This window comes from Phycodurus eques, chromosome 1 (assembly GCF_024500275.1).
Source record: "Phycodurus eques isolate BA_2022a chromosome 1, UOR_Pequ_1.1, whole genome shotgun sequence".
Taxonomy (NCBI): Eukaryota; Metazoa; Chordata; class Actinopteri; order Syngnathiformes; family Syngnathidae; genus Phycodurus; species Phycodurus eques.
In genome coordinates this window covers 47,688,024-47,703,942 of record NC_084525.1, presented here as the reverse complement: position 1 = coordinate 47,703,942, position 15,919 = coordinate 47,688,024, and the positions used below count along the sequence as shown (strand labels likewise).

The 15,919-nt window shown below is 44.1% G+C and overlaps 1 protein-coding gene across 1 annotated transcript in view; it reads right to left on the bottom strand.

Annotated features, from left to right (window-relative positions):
- LOC133412657 (nucleolar protein 4-like) overlaps positions 1 to 15,919 on the bottom strand; it is a 38,448-nt gene that overhangs the window by 17,573 nt on the left and 4,956 nt on the right. Inside the window, exons 3-5 of the mRNA XM_061696173.1 lie at positions 15,712 to 15,849; positions 14,780 to 14,885; positions 12,534 to 12,607 (exon numbers count right to left, since the gene is read on the bottom strand). Of these exons, the coding sequence (XP_061552157.1) occupies positions 12,534 to 12,607; positions 14,780 to 14,885; positions 15,712 to 15,849 (318 nt within the window). The remainder of the gene's footprint in view (positions 1 to 12,533; positions 12,608 to 14,779; positions 14,886 to 15,711; positions 15,850 to 15,919) is intronic.

Here is a 15,919-nt window from a genome sequence, read left to right as displayed (position 1 = left end):
TTGTGCCAGCAATGATGAGAAATGACAATATTGACGTTTGAACCAGATGTAGCGATACTGTAGCATAAGTGACAAGAGCTTTGATATTCGTTCCAACGATACGCCGCATCGCAATATCGATATTTGGTTCAGTTGTGTTCACAGTGCGGTGCAAGCGACGCCCATACGATACAGAATATCAATACCGGATCCAGTTGTGGGTGATACTGTAGCGCGAGCGATAACGCTACAACGCAGCACAAGATGGATATTTGAGCCACTTGCGTCGATGCTACGCGACAACAATACAATGCATCGTAATACGGATGTTTGATCCGGTCGTACCGACAATGTAGCGCAAGAGCGATGGCAATACGATACAGCACGATATCAACATTGGATTGTCATGATAATTTAGCGCAAAGTAATAACAGTGAGTTACCACAATAATTTCGATGTTTGAACCACATGTGCAAGCGGTAAAAGGATACTTGGAGATATGGAAAATTCGTGCGTGCAAAAGATGTTTGTGCTTGTCCGTTTTAGGAACAAAATGAATGAAGGTTTATGATTTTAACGGGGGATGGGGGGGGGGGGTCTCTCTCTTTGTTGCCATGGTGCATCGCTGCTGGACCCTCAAGCTGGCATCAGAATCACCACTCCCAACCCCCCCACCACCCAAACCCTGTTTGCCTCCCTTCCCCTCCCCCATGCCTGTATCCTCTCATCCTGACAACTCCAAGCATCCTGGCCTCCAAGCAGCTCCCCCTTCCTCACACACACACACACAGCCTCCTTTGTCATGGTGTCGCCATGTTACCTTGGCAACCAGCCATTACAAGATGATTCAGTGTTATTCGCGATCGCATTTTTTTTTTTTTTTTTTTTTTTTTTTTAAAAGCACTTTTCATCTACGTGGATTCTCGGCCACACCCACCGCACGTAACCTGTGAACGAGCCCGCAAACGCCAGAGAGGCGCGATTTAGTGACCTTCCAGGCTTCCTGGAAATCGTCAAGGCGTGTACTTTTCTTGAAACTTGGGAGTGTCATCGAAATCCATGACAAAGATAAAGCACGCTTTATGACACAGCGGATGTTTTGTCGGGCCAGTCGAGACGTGCTGACCGCTGCCATTCCACTAACACTTCGAGGAAGACCGTTTTTTAAATATTATTCTGTATGAAATAATCGAATAAATCCAAATACTGAGTTTATGACTGAATGTATGTCTGTCGTTCTCTAAGGCCCGGTACAATCGGGCTGTTTCTATCCCGATTTTCCCCCTTCCCGATGACAAAAAAGTCGACAACCGCCAGACTATCTTTTCGTTTTATCTCGTAAGGTTATCCCATAAGATGATCCTGGGGTCTGAAATGTGTTAAGAGTGAACTTGTCTCAACAATAGGTCGGAACTGACAATCTTAAATCAAAAAAAAAAAAAAATCACGTGTGTGAGCAAGGCCGACTTCTCCCTGGCTCATGACTCCATAAATTTTGACATAGAACGGAATCTAGCCAGTGGCGTACAAGGGGGTGGGGGGGACGGGGGCATGCACCCGCAGGGGTGGTACAGTACAACTACTTTGTTACTTCCCAACTAAGGACAGCAAGAAGTCTTTTTTTTTTTTTCTCCCCACCTCATTTCCTGGCTTATCTCTCGGTTTGTCACAAAAGTTGGCCCACCCCTGATTTCGTCTTCACTGAACCAAAACGACAGCATTGTATTCTTTTACAAATAACACCGGTTGTTATTCTGTCTTCCAGATAGCGCACGCACGCATACGTAGATAAAAGTACAAACACACACACACCCTGCAGGGGTTAGGGTCAAGGGGGATGCACTGAAGATTATTGATCGCTGAGAAACGCGGTGTGTGTGTGTGTTTACCTCCTCGGGCTCCAACAAAAACTGCAAGAGAATTTCCAGCAGTTTACTTGTGTGTGTGTGTGTGTGTGTGTGTGTGTGTGCGTGCGATCCCGTTGTATCCATACTGTAGTGCAGTGGTTCTAGGGAACCCTGCAAGTTTCATCTGGAGTTCACTCCTAATTTGACAAATAAAATATGGTTCATTTCAAATTCAAAACGGGTATACATTTTATTGTCTGCGCGGATTCTCAGTCATCCAGGTCGTGCGCAAACATTTGCAGCGCATCAGTTGCACACAAAATCATTGTGTTAAAAGAACAAAAAAACACTTTACAAGGTATTAAGTTAGTAAACTTCCCTGTTTGGATTTACACCTAACAATAAATGTTAGGGAATACAGGCAAATTGTAACGGCAAAGTCGCCTAGACGACTGTAAGTAGGTGCATCGGGAGACACTTTTGACTGGGCACGAGCTGCATTCATGGACCTTCAACGAAACAGGGCAATGTAAATACTATCAAGAAAATAACCCCCCCCCCCCAAAAAAAAATATTTTTTATATCTGCGCACCAAAACAGCCAAGATTTTCAGCAAATATGGGAACGGTTAAAAAAAGAAACGTGAATACTCGCGAACGCCCAACCGCAAATATGAAGAGATGTATTGCATTGCAAGCGTAAATGCAATGCTACATGCCTATATCAATATCGGATTCATTTAAAATATCCAAACTGTAAATGTAAGGTACAACGATGCAATACAGGAGCAAAAGCGACATTCGAGTCAGTTGTATTCCTAGCGGAGTGTCGCCATAAACAATACGATACCACACAATATTGATACTTGATTGTCGTCGTATCGCTACTCTGTTCGCCTGAAAACAACAGGCGGCGCTATAAGCCCGAGCTGAAACAGCATTTGAGCAAATCACAGGCCTGAAGAAAGTCACTCATGGAAAAGACAATAACAACAATGGAATGAAGTCTCGTGAGGCGCGCTGACAGCTGGCGCGATATGATGACGTTGCATAATGATGATGATGATAATGCTTGGCCATTATTTTTGCTCTGACGTGTCCAACTTTTGAGAGCCGTTGGGTCCTCAAAAGTGACCTCTGTGCTCGCTGGCTTCTGCTAATCATTGACTCAACCGTCAAGGAGCGGCGGCCTAAGGCGCTGAATCAACAGCGGAGCCTCCATAAAACACGATTTGGAGTCATACACACACACACGGACGCTAGGTTTATCGCCACGTCGCGCATGTCAGAGATTAGCCGCGTGGCCGACACGCTGAGCCCGCCCTAATCCAGTCAGTCACAAATCTACCCGAGCACTATTAAGCTCTTCCCTTTCCAGCACTGGACTAGATTACACCTGACAAAGCTCACTGGCCGCCCCCAGCGAGATTCACATAGCCGCGGCTAGCTGCCGTTAGTCGCCACTAGCGGCGGTGAGCCGCAGTTAGCTGCTAGCCACAACGACAACCCTGAACGTACAGCCCTATGATGTCCTCTATTTTCCGCTCAAATTCTTTACAGGTTTGGGAACTGCATGGCCACTCCCGCCATTGCCTGGTTCACTAAAACTGCCCTGACCTGTCCTGTCCTGTCTTATTGGCTACATGTCATGGAGCTTCTCGACACGGTGTAGCACTGCCTGGCTCGCTGCTTCTGTCCTGTCCTCAGAGACGCCATATCAGGGACGCAACCCAGGCAATCTGAGCTGAAGGGGCCCCTGAAAGAGGGCTGACGTTGGCCACTATCAATGCCAAAACGACGACACTGCAATGACAATGTGTCGAGAACGTCCCGCGTAGTGGCCCAGAGAGACGGCTATAATTGGTCCATATCAGCAATATAACAGTAACTTGTCAAAACCCCGTAGACTCTGCATTGACATGTCAGGATTCGGCAAGCTCCCCAGTGCGGCCCCCTACTAGCAGGCTTTTTGGTCGATAACCATTTGATATGTCAATTATTTAAGCGTTTCCTCCTTACATGGGGTGCATGGGGGACTAGAAAGGACCCTTCCTGTCTTGCCCTACTTTTCACATCGCTGCTTTACAGGGTTTAACATTGCCTGGCTCACCGTTACTGTCAGGTCCTGTCCTGTCCTGTCCTTTTTTTCCATCTTGTGCACCCGTTTTTTACAGGGTGTAGCACTGATTGTCTAACTGCTACTGTCCTGTCTGATCCTATTTGCTACTTATTGCATCCCTTCCTCACAGGATGCAGCGACTGTGGTTGTCCTGTTCTTTCCCATCCTGTGTCTTTTGCTACCTGGTGTGTGTCTGTAGCACTCCCTCCCTTTCCAGTGCACACATAGATAAAAATCCATCTCCTTTGTCACAATATTGTGGTCATACACTGTTTTAAATCTGTCACTGTTCTCTGTTCTTCTGTCTTCGGTCTGTCTGTTTCCTCTCAAACGTTGTTCTGCCTGACTGCCTTGCCCAAATAATATACATCTCATTAAAAATAATAACAGATGGAGTAGATCAAAATCTCTTGTTGCGCAAGCCAAACCTTCCGGGCATAAAAAGGCATGCAGATTTAAAAAAAAAAAAAATAAAATAAAAAGCACTAAATGCACAGAATCTTTAGACTCAAACATTTCACCATTTGGCACACTTGAGCTGGTACCAGTGCCGATTCGAAGTTAGAGCCCCGAAAAATGTGCACCGGCTCTGTGGATTTTGATCTAGGAAAATTGTTTGGAGGTGCAGCCCGCCACAACACCAGCGTTGGAACCAGCTGAGGGTGAAATCGGCAAAACAGCACGACCACCGGGGGTCTGCGAGAAACCCGAAACGGTTTCAGGCACTTACGGGTTTTGAGGTTAGACTGCGTAAGTGCTGTACGACACGAAACTAAGTGAACGTCCCTCGTAAAGCTGTCAATGTTGTACAGAGATTCATCCATTTTTAAAATATTACTTTAAGCCACTGGAACATTATGCACAGTTTGAACATTCGCCCTGCGCTTTAATATCGGAAAATAAACTGGATTTGGTGATTCAAATAATATGGCACCAAAAATAAACATTTAAAAGCAAGCAGTTCTTAAAAATTCTATGCTAATGGATAGAAGTGAACTATTATATCACATACTGTGCCACTATGCATACCACACTTGGAGAATCACTGCTCGAGAAATTCACGCTACATATTTGTGCTAAATTGTAGCATAAACAACAAAGAATAAACAAGACGTATAAAAACATCTTTCAAAAGATTGGGTTATCGCTAAACCGGTTAGTGGATGAATGTCTTCAAAAGTGGGGGTCAATCATTTTCACATTGTTTAATATGACAAGAAAATATGTTGCAAAAGTACCGATGTTTCGACATGTTGGGGACTTCTGACCCAACGTCTTTGCCTCAAGGTGCAAATATGTTGCTGTAAATTCCCAAAACATGATTTGGATTATTTCTGTGGCTGGAAAAATAAAACTGTTTTAAAGCTCGTTCCGTATCCGGAGAAACAAAAGCAAATCCCAGATGGAAGGAAAGCAAAAAAGCAAAACGAGCTTTGAATCGTGTCGTCGTCGTCGTCAGCTTTTTCTATTAGCGAAGGGAGGGGAAAGCCGTTCAAATCGGAAAGTGGAGTGATTTTATTTTCAGGCCATATCCACCAGCCCTCAACTCCTCCCACATTTTGACATATTTCTCCACAACCATGCTGGCAGAATTGCATTGATAGTCAGTATTTGATTGATGGTGTTCCGCTAACACAGCAGTTAATGTTGAACTTTCAAGAGTTTTGGTGTTGATAGAACTGGAGGAGAAAGGACACACCAAAGCCTCGGAGCGTTGGACTCGGCCCACGTTTGTCACAGTACTTCAAGTTCACTCCCAAACCGACACAGATGCCGTCGTGAGACTTCCGCGCGCAATTAAGCTTTGTGTGGCTGACAGAGAGCCCAAAAGATTCGATATTCCTAATAAATCCATTGATAGTATTTCATTAACAAATGTATTCGAGCTCCAACACACGAGCGGTCATCCTCGACACGCGCGAAAATCCAGCAATGTTTGTAAGTGCGCGCGTCTCCTGGTGAAAATGTCTTTTAGGCTTTGCGCAACTCGACAACTGCCCAGAGCCGTGAGACCTAACCCACACCGACAAATAACATTTTGAAGAAATACTCTTGACATTGACAAATAATTAGCCATTTCTGGCGGTAAAGCTCTGTCCTAACCTCACCTCAACCTTAAAGCTAAGCCTAACTAACCTTAACCCAATTTTATGAGCAGACTTTGTTGTGCGTGGTATCGCAATCGGTACTTGTGTATTTTGTCCTTTTTTGTCCCACTGTAGTTGCCGTAGCAAGCTATCAAAGTTTTCCACGCGCACTCCAGATAGTGCATTGGCAGTTTTTCTCGGGGACACATTTTCAGACAAAAGGCAGACACCTGTAACAAAACATTTACTTGGCTGTTGAATTTCACACTTAGCGGGTGGCGAGGCACTCCAGAGACGCAACTATTTGCATCCAAATATTGAAAAAGTCCATCTTCCAGAATCAGCCCCCTTAACGCACAGATGACCCCATACATTATTGCTGAAGGACCCATTAAACCCTTGAACCCTGAACTTTATGTCTCTTATCTCAACGAGGCCCACCCACACGCTCAAGACAAAACCAAAAAGACTCGTTCGCAACTTCGCCTCGCTTGTCACCGACTCGACAGAACGCGCAGTTCATACTGCGATAATCCAACCCCAATTCCGGTGAAGTTGGCTCGTTGTGTTAAACATAAATAACAACCAAATACAATGATTTGCATATCATGTTCGACCTACATTTCATTGAATACACTACAAAGACAAGATATTTAATGTTCAAACTGATAAGACTTGATTGTTTTTAGCAAACAATCATGAACTTGGAATTTTATGGCTGCACCACGTTCCAGAAATGCTGGGACAGGCTCACGTTTAGCACTGTGTTACACCATTTTTTTTTTTTTCAACAACATTCAATGAACGTTTGGGAACTGAGGACACTCATTGTTGAAGCTTTGTCGGTGGAATTCTTTCCCGTTCTTGCTCGATGTACAGCTTCAGCCGTTCAACAGTCCGGGGTCTCCGTTGACGTATTTGACGCTTCATAATGCGCCACACGTTTTCAACGGGAGACAGTCTAGTGCCCGCACTCTTTTACTATGAAGTCACGCTGTTGTAAAACATGCAGAATGTGGTTTGGCGTCGTCTTGCTGAAATAAGCAGGGGCGTCCGTGAAAAAGACGTCGCTTGGATGGCAGCACATGCTTCTCCAAAACCTGTATGTACCTTTCAGCATGAATGGTGCCTTAAGAGATGTGCAAGTTACCCATGCCATTGGCACGAACATAGCCCCATACCATCACAGATGCTGGCCGGATGGTTCCTTTCCTCTTTGACCCGGCGGACACAACGTGCACCAATTCCAAAAACAATTTGAAATGTGGACTCGTCGGACCACAGAACACATTTCCACTTTGCGTCGGTCCATCTTAGATGAGCTCGGGCCCAGAGAAGCCGGCGGCGTTTCTGAGTGTTGTTGATAAATGGCTTTTGCTTTGCGTAGTAGAGTTTCAAGTTGCACTTACGGATGTAGCGCCGAACTGCATTTACTGACATTGGTTTTCCGAAGTGTTCCTGAGCCCCTGTGGTGATATCTTTTAGACATTGATGTCGGTTTTTGATGCAGCGCCACCTGATGGATCGAAGGTCACGGGCATTCAATGTTGGTTTTTCGGCCTTGCCGCTTCCATGCAGTGATTTCTCCAGATTTTCTGAACCTTTTGATGATATTATGGACCGTAGATGATGAAATCCCTCAATTCCATTGTATTCTCTTTTTATTTATGTTTAACCCAACGTCCCAACTTCATTGGAATTGGGGTTGTAATTTAACTGCTTCAAACCTTGAAACGATCAGCAAATGTTGACAGGAAGTTCCGCCCACATTAGACGGCGTAGGCAAGAAAACTCGTCAACTCGGCGTCGCCCGTCTGTCGAGGATAGACGCTCCTTATTGGGTCAATTTCCAAGTCGGACAAAGTAGTAGCCCTGAAATCCGCTCAAATGCCTGCTTCAAACCAAAACGGATGAAATTCGCTTCCATTTGCGGAACGCCGCCTTCAGACTTTTTTGGTTCATCCTCTCATGAATTTCAAGTTGATCAGTCATACTGGTGTCAGGGCTTCATTTTGTATTTGATTTTTTGTAACTAACTTTCCAGGGGGCACCACTGAATGGGATTTGGGGGCGTCCAGATAGAATCGATAGATCGATACAGTCCTGTCAATATAAATATCCATCGATGGAAATCTAAACCTGGTTGACTCAATTGACAATTGTCCCACGCCACGTGCACGTGGACGGTGCTCAATGTGCACCAGGCGCGCGCACGCACACAACAACAATGTGCAGCAGTGATGGCGCACAAGGAGCCGCAGTGAGCGTCAGCCAGCACGCGCACAGGATCGCAAAAAAAGAAAAAAAAGAGAAAAACACGTCGCAGCGTGATCGAAGTGAACGCAACATGATAGCTGAGGATGAATATGAGGGTGATGAAGAGTCGTACTTACCTTCACTCCGTTACGACGAAGAAAGAAGAAAACAGACTTTTGTCTTCTTGGTCGTTCTCTCGTTCCTCCAGGCTCCTCTTCAAATTCCTCCAGTATGATGATGATGATGGTGATTATTAATAATGGGGATTATGCATTGTTATTAAGTCAACGATCGACTCGTGAACGTGCTGCCTGCGCGAGGGAGGGAGGATGCAGCGGCGCGCGCACGACCCCCCCCCCCCCCCCCCCCCAAGACTCGGCGTGGCTGTCCAGGGGGGGCGTGGTCACTGCGCTGACGTCACCGCGGACACACGAGAGAGAGAGAGAGAGTATATTTGTATCTGTGCTGGGCGATCTATGGCCTTCAAATATTGAAATGAAACCTCCTCCTTCTGTCAGACTTTGTGCACGTAAAACGCTGTCAATACACTTGCACGTATCCGCTGGCACGCACCCCCCCCGGGACTCTTTTCCTGGGTGTGGGGGGGGGGTCACGCGCACTTACGGCGACAAATAACTCACGGATATGCAAATCGCTTGTGTATCCCCTCACTCACACTCTCGCCCTGTAGACTTTTATCATTTACATAATGAATCCCACCACACGTCAGTTGTCCAGTCACTGGTCCTGAACGCCTCCTCTCCTGTTCTTGTCCTGTTCCATCTTGTCCTGTCCTTCCCTCACAGGGTGTAGCGCTACAGCCGCACGCAACACTCATATTTAATGTTTCATTGTTGGAGATCGTTGTCATGATTGACTTCTCTCATCCCGTTTACAAGTAGCGGTTCGTCTTTTGTTTCTCACTCCCCTCCCCCCCCCCCCCTTTTTATTTTATTTTATTTTTATATATTTTTTTATATAGTCGCTGGGTTGCTTAGAAAAGTTGCAACAGTTGGCAACACTGGCTGTGCTTTTGTCCACTAGCTCCTCGTTGTTCGCAGCTATGTGGTGAGTGCAAGCAGTGCATGTCAGCGAGGACGCACTTTGAACGATGGAAGCGGATGAAGAGAAATGATTGATTTTTCTCTCTATGCATCTCCTTCACTTCATTTTACACACATGATAATTAATATAAAAAAAAGTGTGATTTCACATTAGTTGATAGTCAATAATGAATAAATATTCTGAAACGCAATTTGCGTATCAAAATTATACATGAACTTGCCTGTGTGATGGGGCGTGTGCCAGATTTGACAGGGCAACACTGACACCTGTTGGCCGAACGAGGAAGTGAAGGACTGCTTCACCAATAGTAAAAAATCTGCAGATAATTGATGGCTATTAGAATTGCTCTGATTTATTGTTCCTTAAGCCAAAAAACATAATTGAATAAGCATGGATAAACCACCAATAAGTGTTTTGAGGGTTGGTTTCCCCCCCTAAAAAAACAAAAAAAAACAAAAAAATTAAACATTGGGTTTTTTTTTTTACATTTTATTTTAAAATCCTCTGATAGGTTAATCCACAGGTGCTGAACCATGAGTACGCAGGACACCACTGTATGAATATGTATACATAATAATATGAATATCATTTGCGCATTTACGTATATGGTTTTCAGTCATAACGGCCATGTCAGGGATTAATTACTACGGTTGGGCCCGCAACAAGATTTGAGTTTGACACCCCTCACATCATCATCATCTAGACATCAAATATTGTATCATTGTTCATCTAGCTATGTCAACGACGTATCGTGACAAGCAGAACGATTAAATGCTCTTTTCATGACCACCGCGCATTATCATCACGTCAGGGAAGTCTCGATACTTTTCTGGGGCTTTTTTGTTTGGTGCTACACTGTGACCATTTTCTCTTTCCAATGTTTTTCTCATGCCTTGGCTCAATAAAGTTGAAAAAAAACAACTAAAATTTAAATTAAAAATGGTCTCGTAATGACACACGCTCACACATGTACTAGTTATTAAAAAAAAAACACATAACACTGAAATGAGTGCTATTATTAATACTACTCCTCCTCATCTTTCAAAGCAAAGAAGCAATGTGATGAACGTCAAGAGTGGATGTATGACAGATCCAAACCACACACACACACATTTATACAAAGGAATCATGGCAGCTCATTTCCTCCCCTTATTGAATTGGGATGTGGGTGATGCGGGGAGATGAGGAAGATGACTTGGGCTGATGATGAGCACTAATGGATGGCGCTGCAGTGTGTGCGTGTGCGTGCTTCTGAGCTGCTTCGTGATTCGCGTCACCGACGGCTCAAAAAAGACTAAAAGAGTCTCGCTGAGGGATGCAAAATATTAGGAACAGCTGTCAGGAAGATCCAGGAAGTGCAACGATAACAAACGAAATTTTGCTAAACGTCTAGAGTAGGGCCGGGTGATTAATCAATAATCTTTTTTGGCTGCTTGATTTTATTCGGTTGACAGGCTTCCATAGACTGCTGATGTGCAGACAAATGTTTTTATTAAAACTAGGCAACATAACTAGCATGTACCTGGAGTGCTAAATAGTTTGTTGACATTATCAGGGACAAAGTTTTTTGTTTGGAGCCAACACCTTTTATTCACGTTTTGTTCACTGACTGTTTTGTTGTTACATATCAATACCAAAGGGAATTTTTATTTTTTCTTTTGTACATCTATTGTAATTTAAAATGTATTAAGGGTTGTTGGGGTCAAAAGGGCCATTTTCTCCAAGTTTTGAATAATGCCAATGTCTGCTTTTAATTGAAGGCAAAAAAAAACAAAAAACAAAGATTCAAATCTCAAATTAGATTTTTGTGTGAGGGGGGAAATCGGGGATTTTATTTTAAAGACATGTCACCCAGATTATCTGTTGTATTGCCTCTCATTAGGTGGTGTACCTAATGAAGTGTCCGGCCAGTCTTTATACAGCTTGTGTGCATCTACGTATATATCGCAATCACGTAGCAAAGTGTGTGCGTGTGTGTGTGTGTAAAGATGCGAGTCTGTATGTACTGAAGCTGTGTGTGTGTCGCATATAAGTGTGCATGTGTGTGCGCGCGCACACACACACACACACGTGCATATTTGTGTCTCTCGCTAATTAGAGGTATAATTTAATTGGAAGCTGTCTGTTGCGTTGCCCATTATCTACACACACACACACACAGACACACACAGACAGTTGAGTGGCAGTGTGTGTGAATATGGATCTTTCTAGCTTGTCTTGTATGGGTGCATACCATATTCGAATTTATTGAGACGCACGTGTATAGGTACCATTTCTAAGACAACTTGTTAGGTTCTAGAAATAATGTGCAATTAACGCAGGTTTCTGGATCCAGCTGGAACTCTTGAAAACTTCAACTGACTCATTGGTGTCCAACTCATTCTTGTCACAGACCAGAATCAGAATCGTCTTTATTTGCCAAGGATGTCAGAAACACACAAGGAATTTGTCTCCGGTAGTTGGAGCCGCTCCAGTACGACAACAGACGGAGAATACTTTTTTTAGACACAAAACCACAGTCGCTGAGCAATGACAGGGCAATGATGCCGAGTCCTCTAGCGGTTTGAAATGACAAACAGAACAATAGTCTGATACGCGGACCATTGTGCAAATGGCGCAGAGACTTCAAGAAATGTATGCAGTTTAAAGTGGCTCGTGGTGCGGTAATCTGGGACAATGTCAATTGTGCAAATGGTGCAGATACTTCTCACGGACATGAGTGGCCAGCATTGGTCAACATTGTCGTTCTGGTTTGCCTCGGAGGGGCGCTATGATTGTCAACCCGTATAAATGTACATTATGATTGCCTGATATTATTATGTATGACAAATGGATGGATAAAAATGGTTTGTTCAACAATTATTAAATTTATCTGAATAGGGGGATTGGTAACAAAAGAAATGCAGGCAATATTTTAAAGTTATTAAAAGAAGAGAATTTGCGGTTTTGGTATTTTGGCAAGAAACATGAAGTCGACACACATGACTTGCTTTCTTGAGCTGTATAAAACGATGCGGCGGGCCGGATCTGGCACCCGGGCCTTGAGTTGGACAACTGCGCCTTACACTTTTGAATGATTGTAGAATATTAAATTGTGTAGTTTTATACAGCGTGTAGAGTTCATGTTATGCAAGTGTGTGAGTGGGTGAGCGTGTGTGCGCACGTGTGCGTCTTCACTCACGGTGTTGTCGTCTTGTCGTTGCCGCCGATCGTGGCGGTCGGCGGCGGACGCTGAACCCTCCGGCGTGTCGTTCTCTGTGGGGTACGATGAGACGGGATCACAAGCGAGTCGCCGTGTGGTCACATGACCTGACAACATGTTTACCGCGCGTGTCAAAGGTCGTGCCTTTTGCTTTTTTTTTTTTTCCCCATCCGAAAAACATGTGACGAAGACTCTCGTAACTTCTCCTGCTAACAACCCGGGCTAAACTTTGCTCCTCACTGACATAAAATGCTTGTCTCACTTCAACAAACTGTGGCTCCTTCGAACTAATGTACTACTTTCCAATTAGATGGGGCTTTAATTGGCGTGTTTCAGAAAGAACGCAGAAAAATGCAAATAGACGAATTTGTGATAAGTGAACCGCAAATTTGATTGCTGTACAGTAGTCCCTCGTTTAACATGCCGTAGAGTAATATCTGTGAAGTAGAGACCATATTTCATCATTTCTATATATTTGAAATCTTATAATGCCTAATACCAATACAAAAATCTGCATTTAAAGTGCAGGTATTATTTTTGTCCACTAGGGGTTGCCATCCTCACATTCTACACTGTAGTATCTGTGACTCTGAATGTGTGTGGCTTTAAAAGGCGGGGCCTGACCTTTTGCGTGACGTGGGAGTCAGCCAATCACAGTGTCTGCTGTGGCCGTGCAGCTCGCGTAGGAATCTGCTTGTGTGCGTGTTTATTTTGTTCCTCGATACAAAATCAGATGTGTATGATTTAGAAATCTGTGATACAGTGGGATCGCAAAAAGTGAACCGCGATATGGCGAGTGGTGTATATACATTTTGTAGATGCATGTATGTATGTATATATATATATATATATATATATATATATATATATATATATATATATATATATATATATATATATACACACACGCACATACAATCTTACGGTATGCAGTTTTCCTTGCTAACACACACAGACATACGACCATCCCCCTCCCACACACACAAGCACGGTTATTCAATTGGCCCAGCTCCATGGTGATCAATTGCATTTAATAATTCACTGCTGAACTTTAACATAAGTCATATCGTCGTGGAAAGTGTGCGTGTGTGAGTGTGTGTGTGTGTGTGTGTGTGTGTGTGTGTAAGCTTGGTAGTAATTGCCTAGCGCCCCTGCCAGGGTCCACGCACACGCACACACACGCGCACACACACAGAGTTGTGTCATGTATGTTTGTTTGTGCGTTGACGCGAAACCATGTGGTGGTGCCCGTCTGTGACTTGACCCCACCCCTCCTCGTCTAAATATGGGCACGCTTCCTGGCCAGGCTCCTTTGTGTGAAGCAGTTAATGAGGCTGCGCGCTTAACGAGGCGCTGGCTGTGCACCATTTGGGGGTGGGGGTGTCGTGTGCTAGGATGGTAGGATGGGAGGGGGAATTGTGTTGTAAGTGGAGGGAACACAAAGCAAAGAAAATATGTCAAATATATATATATATATATATATATACACATTTTATTTAATTTTTTTCAACAAAAAGGTTGATTTCTATGGCTCATTGCATGTGGCAAAGTGATGATTTGACTGTTGAATATAAATCTCTGCCGACCGCTGGCTGAATACTCGCAAAATCCTCAGGAAACCCAGAAAACGGCATTTTGTTAGAGTCATCGTCAAAAAGGAAGCTAGTCATTTTCAAGACATTAAACTGGTCGATAAGTTGTGAAAATAGCACACCCAGGTGAGGAATGACCAATATACAGTGGATCCTCGATTTAACCTGACCAATAGGGTGGAGGGTTCATCCGTTTAATCCGATAGTCCGTTAAATTAAAGCAGTTGTTTTTGGTTTTTTTGGTGCGCAAATACAGTATAAAAGTCATTGTTTCGTCCTTTTTTTCGTGGCCTACAAGCACCCAATACACTCATTTTTTTTGTAAATGAATATAAAAAAAGCTTTAAGATGTTTGAAAAGTTTTAAGGTTTATCCAAACTTACCTCGCTGGTTCATGGGAGTGGGGATTTTGAGTTCCGACTGGACACCATTTTCTGTCCGTTAAATCTCAAGTCTGTTAAATTGAGGTCCGTTAAATCGAGGTTCCACTGTATATCCATTTGTTCAACATCTATCTATCCATCTATCTTTGAATCAAGCTATCACCATCAATAACTATGTAGTCTAGATATTGATTCTAGGTGTGGGTGGGTGTGTGTGTGTGTGTGTGTGTGTGTGTGTGTGCGTTTTTACCTTCCGAGCAATGTGCGCTGGTATGCATCCTTTTCTGACACTCGCCACAGTTCATCAGGAAGCGCGTGACCGCCTCTCGAGGCAAGAAGGCATACGTCTCTGCTATCTGCGTAAAAGGGATTCAAAAACATCCAAATAAATACAAATCAGTTCCACTCATATAACGTGTGCGGCTATTTTATGATCACATTAAAAAAAACTTTTTTTTTTTTATCATTTTCAGAACATTGAAGAAAGGGAAGCAAGGTGACCGAGGGGTGACCTCGTCTGCCAAAAAGGTTTAGGCTTCGCCTCAGCCCCCACCCAAAACCAAAAAAGAAAAAGGAATCGTCTTGGTGGTGCCTCCATGAGGCCAGCAGAGGGCAGTGTGTGTGTTTACAACGATGACATCATCACTTCTTCGACAAACTCCGAAAAGTGTTGTCAGGCGTGTGAAGTAGCAGGAAAGTTCATCTCGTCAGGGGGGTGAGGCATGACAATCCAATGCATCCGTCAGGGGGAAAAAAAGAAAAGATTGATCGTTTAGGTGGGCTGCGCAAAATTGGTTGTTGTTTAATCATGGCTTGATGATTAATTAACAACCAATTCAACAACATTAGCAGACGTTTCCTATCTCATTATCATCCGTTGCATGCGCCACATGCACAGATTCGCTCACTAATTGACAAGCGTGCGAAGTGCTGCCTCCACAAGGGAAAATGTTTTGATGGTCTTTACTGGCGCTCACTTTTCTTTTCCACACTCTGGGCTCGTTTCTCGTTCAACCCTTTAGCTCCGCCCTTATTTGTCATGGTAACGAAAGCTTCTGATATTTACTGGAGGTTTTCCAACCCAAATTGCGGGCGGGAGACACCATTTCCCCTTGATATGTAATCGCTGCACGTGGTTTATTAAAAACAAAAGTGTGTTAAAGAAGAAGAAAGTGAACTTACGGCTTTGTAGGTCTTCTTCTGGCCGACGTGCGAGGGAGCCTTCCCCGGTTTTCCGCCCTCCTTCACGTGCATGGCGAAGATGATGTCGTAGAAATCCTCCACCACGGCGACTCGCTTCAGGGACGTCGCGTCCGCACACTGGAGACGCCACACAAACTTTGTTTAGCGTTTTAGCGTGTAGCGTTAGCATGTAGCGCAGCCAACGCAA